This window comes from Guillardia theta (assembly GCF_000315625.1).
Source record: "Guillardia theta CCMP2712 unplaced genomic scaffold GUITHscaffold_57, whole genome shotgun sequence".
NCBI classification, from domain to species: Eukaryota; class Cryptophyceae; order Pyrenomonadales; family Geminigeraceae; genus Guillardia; species Guillardia theta.
The window spans coordinates 374,337-381,360 of NW_005434617.1; the positions used below are offsets into that span (position 1 = coordinate 374,337).

Here is a 7,024-nt window from a genome sequence, read left to right on the forward strand (position 1 = left end):
CGCGATTTTGAGTTGATCCGGAGCCTGACGAACTGATGGGATTGGAACAAGGGGGGACATAGATCAGAGAAACGAAAATGCAGGAGGAGAGGAGGCGAGGAGGAGAGGAGAGGAGGAGAGGAGGAGAGGAGGAGAGGAGGAGAGGAGGAGAGGAGGAGAGGAGGAGAGGAGGAGAGGAGGAGAGGAGGAGAGGAGGAGAGGAGGAGAGGAGGAGAGGAGAAGGCAGGAGAAGACGAGAATCAGAAAAAGGAAACGAAGAGGAGGAGATGAAGAAATGGAGAGGAGGAGATGGGGAGGAACACTCCAGTCTCTTGCTCACCTGCTCAGTCCGCTCTCCCCACGAAAAGATGCTTGTCTCCAACTCAAACTCGTCTTCTCCGCACTCCGTCTCCTCGAGCTCCCTCCCTCTCCCACTCTCGTCCTCCCCTCCCTCCCTCCTCCACCTCCCCTCCCCTTCTCCCCCTTCCCTAAAGTGAGATTTGCAGACCCTCGAAAATTCTTCTTCCTCCTCCAGCGGCCTGATCCGCCGAACTATGTACATGTTGCCAGGAAGCAGTGAAATCTCCTCCCCCTCCCCTGCCACCTCGCAAACCTCCTCCTCGTTGCTCTCCCTCCTCCCTGTCCCGTACTGAATTCTCCTCACAAACACGAGCCAGGGCTTCTTCCTCCTGGCCTCCTCCTCCTTCTCCTCCCCCTCCTCGGCTCCTTCCTGACCCGCTCCTCCCTCCATCTTCCTCCTCGCCTCCTCCCTCGCAAGGACCCGGGGGGGCGTGTACAGCTCCGAGTGCAGGTCAATCCGCAGCTTCACCTCCTCCTCCTCGTTGTGGTTCCTGTACACGACTCGATCCCCCCACACCTCCCTCGAGAACCCTCCGGCCCGCAGCTGCATCAGCTCCGACTCGGTCACGAACACCATCCTCGGGTACCTCCTCCTCATCCACAGCACCAGCTCCACCACCTCTCGTATCCTCCTCATTACCTCGGTCCCGTTGGAGGAGGACGAATGAAAGTTCTGTGCGTGCACCTGCACGTTCACCAGCCCGTCCTGCTCCTCCACCGTCCACCTGACCAGCTCCCGCGCCCTCGACACCGAGAGCGGGAGGCAGCAGGGCTCGAACCCGACGCGGAGGGAGGAGAGGAGGGGAGGACCAAGGTGCGAGTTGTCAAGGCCGAGGAACCCACGCTCAAACAGGAAGTCGCCGGAGGAGGAGAGGCAGGCGTGATGCGGCATGGCGGCAACGAGGGGAGGAAAGCCCCAGAAGCGGAGGAAGGAGGAGAGGCCTTCCTCCATCCAAGAGTTGATCACCTCCGGGTCGTTCTCGCTCACCCCAGGGATCGCATGCTCCCTCACGTGCTCGCTCAGCAGCGATCGCAGCTGCCCGCCCCTGCCCTCCTCCTCCTCCTCCGTATCATTGCAGAACACCATCCCCTGCTCAAAGAACTTGCGGCAGGTCTCGTCCTCCCTGAGGTACTTCACCCATGCTCTCACGTCGAAGTGCGATCGCCCATGGTACTGCGGGTGCCAGACGCCCTGCTCGAACCCGCTCCTGTACAGCCTCCGCAAGTCACCTCTGCAGTAAGGCCAGGAGGAAGGGGCGCCTGTGGTGTTATGCAGCAGGTTCTCAGCATAGGAGCAGCTCTCCCCGTCAGGGCATCCCATCGCGCGCATCCTCTTGTGGTCCGGTCCTCCCACCACGAAGTAAGGGGAGAGGACAAGCTTCTGCTCCTCCCTGCACCCCTCGTTGATCCCCTCCACCATGTCGAACAGCCGGTATAGATCGCTCGCCTGCTCCACCGTCGCCCTGCCCCACGCTCCCGGGTCCCACCCTCCCTTCTCCGTCCTCTCCAGATCCTCCTGCCGCGGGAAGATGGGGATGGTGTCCGCTATTCTCCCCCAGTCGTCGCTCCCGAAGGCTACAGCGGGCCATGGTATCACCAGATTCTTCCTCCCCTCCTCCCATGCCTCCCCTCCCCCCGCTCCCCTCCCCTCCACAGCCGCGCTGGATATCAGGAACCATGTCGTGTCCTCTGCCACTGTCTTCCCGTCCTTGTCCTCTACCTTCACCGTCAGCTCGCACACGCCGGGCGCCATCCCCGCGAGGGTCACGGAGGGTTGAGTTGTGTGCGTCTCAAGCATCATGCTCCTGTTCACAAACATTCGAGCGCTCTCCTCCACCTTCGCCCCCTCAACCCTGTAGATGATCTGGACGGTGTCTGTATGTAGCACAGCATACTTCCTCGGGCTGAGGATCCTGACGGTAGCAGGCGAGCGGGGAGTCAGCGAGCAGCGCACGAGCCCGATCAGGCAACAGCACGTTAGCAGACGACAAGCACTCATGATGGAAGGGATGTACTATAGCGAACTAGACATCGCTTCCTGTTCCCTGTCCTCCCCTCCTCCTCCTTCCCCTTCCTCCTCCTCCTCCTCCTCCTCCTGCCAACATCGTGCCCAGTTCTCCGACTCAATCAGTAGTCCTGTTCTGACCGGCTCTAAGTTGGTCAGACAGACGGGTGGGGTGGTACATACGATGTACTTTCCCGGGTGGGTAGTACATTATAGGGTAGTCGGGTACTTCTCTATTAATGTGATGGTACGGAATGAGAGGGTGGGTATTGATCATACGGGTAGTGGAAACAGTGGGGTGGTGTAGTCAGTTTGGGTACTGGCGACATGGCGGGAGAAGGGACCACCGCAGTGGCAATCATGGTAGGAGGAGGAGGCGAAGGAGGAGGAGGCGAAGGAGGAGGAGGCGTGCGAGAGAAGTGAAAGTGAAAGGAGAGGATGGAACGTTGGACGGAATGGCTGGAAGAGGAGGAAGCGAAGATTCAAGGCAAGACAGAGGTCTTGTCCTGTTCAGATCAACAGGAAGTTGATGATAACAAATATGCCGGTGAGGAACAGGAAGAAGCAGAGAGAAAGTAGCAGGAGCGAAGCGATGACAGAAGAATGTAGTTGGTGCATTGAGGGAAAGTCCGAAGCCTCTGGGATGGAAAAGGATTTCGGTGAAAGCTGACTGGTCGCATTTCGCTCACGGGACTGTTCAAGGCTGCGATCTTTCATCTGTGTGCGTTCGCGTCCATCTTCGACATCTATTTTCGTTCGCCGATCGTCAATGGTGCCTCCTCCTCCGCTTCCCCGCCCCTCTCCGCCGCCACAGCAAAGTTTCCCACCTGACTGCTTATCTCCTTTCTGCCCCACACTCCCTCCTCCTCCTATCCTCCTCCTCTTCCTCCTCCTTCTCCATCTCTCCCTAGGTTCATCATCCAGACTGAATGAGAGGACAGGGTTTGACTCAGTCGACACATGGGATGATCCTCCTGCAAAGAGACTGGTCATCATCGGTAGGGTTGACGAGCTTATGTATGCTTTTCGCTCATGGTGAGCTCAGTTGGCGACGGAGGGCGAGCCGACATGCTCTTCGACGAGAAGATCGACGCCGATGGACCCGCAGCTCGTGAGATCCTCCTCTCCCTCTTGCTTGCCTCCTCCTCCTCATCCTCCTCATCCTCCTCATCCTCCTCATCCTCATCCTCCTCCTCCTCCTCTCCCTTCCTGCTCCTGCATTTCACTTCCTGCCTCATTGATTGACACTTGGAAACAGCATGGATGCAGAAGAAGATCCTTGCAGGAGGAGCCAGTTGGGGAGTCTCGCACACACGCGTACCGACGGAATCCCGTCCATGTCATGCTTCGCTGCTGGGGGGGATCTATGAGGACCCGTCAGCTGTTACCAAAGTAAGGAGCAGCAGCACCAGCACCAGCACCACCACCAGCAGCAGCAGCAGAATCAGCATGAGGATGAGGAACAAACAAAACGAGCAGGAGCAGGAGCAGGAGCAGGAGCAGGAGCAGGAGCAGGAGCAGGACAATTATCATTGAAATGCGATGTAGCTGACGTGATCTGGGATGAAGAGGAGAAGGGCGTGAGGCAGTCGAGTCTTGACGGGTGTGAAAAGCACTTCGTTGAGACAATGGAGCACATTCAGAGAGAGAATGAGCGTTAATGGAATTGTCAATCTGAGACAATATCGATATATCCTTGATCTTGAAGTCCTGTAGATGATGTTATGATACGAACGTATCATCTGATGACAAAGTATCATCATATGATTAGTTTGCCATCTGATGATAGACTTGCGGTATTCTCCTTCTACAAACTCACCTCCTTGTTCTGCTACAGGGGTGGCAGCAGAATCCTGTCGAGTTCGACACCGTAGGACAAGGCGGGACGGTGGGGCCGTGGCCTCTGACACGTTGGCAGGTTCTGAACGCGAGCTCTGCTTCCTTCGCTATCGGCTCACCGGACGTGATCCCCTTGTTTGCTAAGGGGATCCCGCACGTGACATCAGTGAGATGCTTCTTAGACTGCCGTTGACAGGGCGTGACGACCCCGATCGCTAGATGACGTATCCTCCTGAGTGGGAAGATTTCTCCTCCGGGTCTGTAGATCTCCTCTCTCATTTGAACTTTTCGATGACGAGTTCAATGTCCTTTCGAGTTTTCCGCCTTTGTGTTGCGGGGGCTCCAGCGGTCTCGTCTGAAGTTTGTTTTGTGCAGCTGCGGCTCAAAGGAGCGGGGGTGCAGGCGAGCAGCCGCGATGAAGTTCTCAACACCCTGACGTTGACATCTCAAAACTCGCAGGAGGCTGGACGACTGGGTCTTTGCCAAACTGGAAGAGCTGCTGAAGAACGCAACGTCGGACAAGGGTTGGTCCCGCAGTCATGGCTGAGATGACGAAGGAGAGCTGGTGACCCTGTGCTGCAGGTCTGAATCATCGCCTTCGACAGGACAAGATGATTATATTCCTGCACCTGCTGGTGAGAGTTGTTGTGATGCAACACAGATGCGAAACTGATGCTTTAATTGTCCTGTCCTGTCCCGTTCCGTCTTGTCCTGTCCTCCGCCCGCTCCCTTCCCCCTCCTCCCTCCTCCCTCCTCCCTCCTCTTCTTGGTTACCAGGGTCTCGATATGAATGGTCATGCTCATCGGCCAGCGTCGCAGCAATACAAGGATAATCTTCGGAGTGTCGACGAGGTTGAAAGACCTTCACATTCTCGGCCCTCACGTTCTCATAGACTGTCTCCGCAGGGTGTGAAGAAAGTTGAACAACTGTTGGATAATTTCTTCCATAGAGACGGAAAGACGGTAAGGACTTCACTGAACGAAACTTGTCTTCATCCCGCTGCCTTCGATTGTTTCATGACCAGCGCATTTTCTGCCTTCTTTCTCCTTTTCTTTCATATAGGCTTATCTCTTCACCTCCGATCATGGCATGAGCAACAAGGTGTTACTTTCCCTTCTGTTCGTAGCCTCGCCCCTTCTCTCTGACTCTTCCGCTTCCTTTTTTCTGACTCTTCTATTCTGCTCCTGCTCCTGCTCCTGCTCCTTCTGCTGCTACTCCTCCTCTTCCTCCGGCGGTGGCGGCGGGTGCTGCTGCTCTTGCCCCTGCTCCATCTCATCCGTCTCCTCCCTTCTTGTCATCATCCTCAACTTTTCTCAGGGGTCACACGGCGACGGGGAGGCAGAGTGCACGCAGACGCCTCTGGTCATGTGGGGGGCAGGAGTGAGCAGAACTTCTGCGAGGAAGAGCGTGGCGCCCGGCCATGAGGACAAGCATGCGAACCCCAAGACTCCTGAAGTAGGAGGACAGAGAGAGAGAGGGAGAGAGGGAGAGGGAGAGGGGCAAGGGAGCGAGGGAGCGAGGAGGAGGAAGACAAAGAAGTGGTGATGGATGAAGGAGGGAGGAGGAGAAAGAGATAAGGTGGATAGTTGAGGGGGGTCAGGGTTGGAGGAGGTAACGATAGCAGTGGCAGCGGGGGGTCAGAGGGAAGGAGGAAGGGATGGGGAACTGAATTGACTGGTAGGCATGGGGAAAGCTGAAATACGTGGAGAGAAAAGACCTGCAGCAAGCACAGGTCAAATCCCTCTCCCTCTCCCTCTCCCTCCCTCTCTCCCTCTTCCTCGCTGCCCCCTGCTCCCTCCCACCCCTCACTCCCTCACTCCCTCCTTCCCTCCCTCCTTTCCTCCCCGTCTTGTGACAATGATAACAAACGAGACAGATTGCTCCGCTCATCTCAGTATTGATTGGAGGTGACCAGCCTCCTTCTGATCTTCCCATCCCCATCTGCGTTATCCCTCCACCGGCCGTCTTTACTCAAACTCCTCCCCACTTTCCCACTGTCCTCCTCCTCCCCCATTCTGTCGCTGACCTCTTCCTCCTCCCCTACTGCAGCTCAGCTTCCTCGCAACAGCATCGGCATCCTCCCTCTCCAGTACTTGGACCTTTCTCCCCAGGACCCTCGTCGTCTGCTCCTCCTCCTCGCCAACGCAAAAGTCATGCACGCGCAGGTAAGTCCCTGAGCTCCTTTGTTTCTACCTCCCTCCCTCCCTCCCTCCCTCCCTCCCTCTCATTTCCCTTTCCGTCCTCTCCCTCTCCCTCATCCTCTCCCCTCCCCTCTTCCTCCTCAATCTCCATTGGCCTTGTTCTTGACCTCTCCCACTCCCTCTCCCATGACCCATCCACTTGTGCAGCTGAAGAGGAAGGAGGAGGAGAAGCGTCAGTCGAGCTTCAGCCTTCTCTTCAAGCAGTATCGTCCCATTCGGGTCTCTTGCTGTCTCTGCTGCCCCTCCTTGCTCATCGACCAGCATGTAGGACGGGAGCATCCAGCGCGCCATCGAGGAGTGTGAGGAAGGAGCAAGAGAACGTCGCGCCGATCTCCCACAGCTGGAGGCAGAAGTTCATCGCGTCATACAGCTCCTCCTTCAAGGGCTGCTTTACTATGACACCTACGACCGGCACTTCCTCCAGGTTCCCACCCCCCCTCTTCCTCCTCCTCCTCCTCCTCCTCATCCACCAACAACAACAACAACAACAACTTGTACCGTTGCTCCTTACTGCATTTCCCTTTGTGTTCTCCTTCATTCTCATCTGCGCCTCGACCTCCCTTCAGCTTGCTGCCTCTCTCCTCCTCTCTCATCGCTCCTGGCAGGCTCTGATCATTCTCGCCTACATGGGAGGGATGA

The 7,024-nt window shown here is 56.9% G+C and overlaps 2 protein-coding genes across 2 annotated transcripts in view; one reads left to right on the forward strand and one right to left on the reverse strand.

Moving 5' to 3' along the window:
* Positions 1-467: 467 nt before the first annotated feature.
* Positions 468-2,338, reverse strand: GUITHDRAFT_112206 (hypothetical protein; the record flags this gene model as incomplete). Its single annotated transcript, XM_005828710.1, has 2 exons — positions 468-518; positions 593-2,338. 2 exons carry the CDS (start codon positions 2,336-2,338, stop codon positions 468-470), a joined length of 1,797 nt encoding a protein of 598 aa, XP_005828767.1.
* Positions 2,339-3,412: 1,074 nt separating this feature from the next.
* GUITHDRAFT_141776 (hypothetical protein) overlaps positions 3,413-7,024 on the forward strand; it is a gene marked incomplete at both ends in the record, with an annotated part of 6,284 nt that continues 2,672 nt past the window's right edge. The window contains 16 exons of the mRNA XM_005828711.1: positions 3,413-3,455; positions 3,603-3,736; positions 4,182-4,232; positions 4,263-4,349; positions 4,559-4,620; positions 4,643-4,707; positions 4,766-4,818; positions 4,961-5,035; positions 5,090-5,146; positions 5,247-5,285; positions 5,502-5,639; positions 5,866-5,916; positions 6,061-6,091; positions 6,234-6,349; positions 6,533-6,604; positions 6,654-6,809. Of these exons, the coding sequence (XP_005828768.1) occupies positions 3,413-3,455; positions 3,603-3,736; positions 4,182-4,232; positions 4,263-4,349; positions 4,559-4,620; positions 4,643-4,707; positions 4,766-4,818; positions 4,961-5,035; positions 5,090-5,146; positions 5,247-5,285; positions 5,502-5,639; positions 5,866-5,916; positions 6,061-6,091; positions 6,234-6,349; positions 6,533-6,604; positions 6,654-6,809 (1,230 nt within the window). The remainder of the gene's footprint in view (positions 3,456-3,602; positions 3,737-4,181; positions 4,233-4,262; positions 4,350-4,558; positions 4,621-4,642; positions 4,708-4,765; positions 4,819-4,960; positions 5,036-5,089; positions 5,147-5,246; positions 5,286-5,501; positions 5,640-5,865; positions 5,917-6,060; positions 6,092-6,233; positions 6,350-6,532; positions 6,605-6,653; positions 6,810-7,024) is intronic.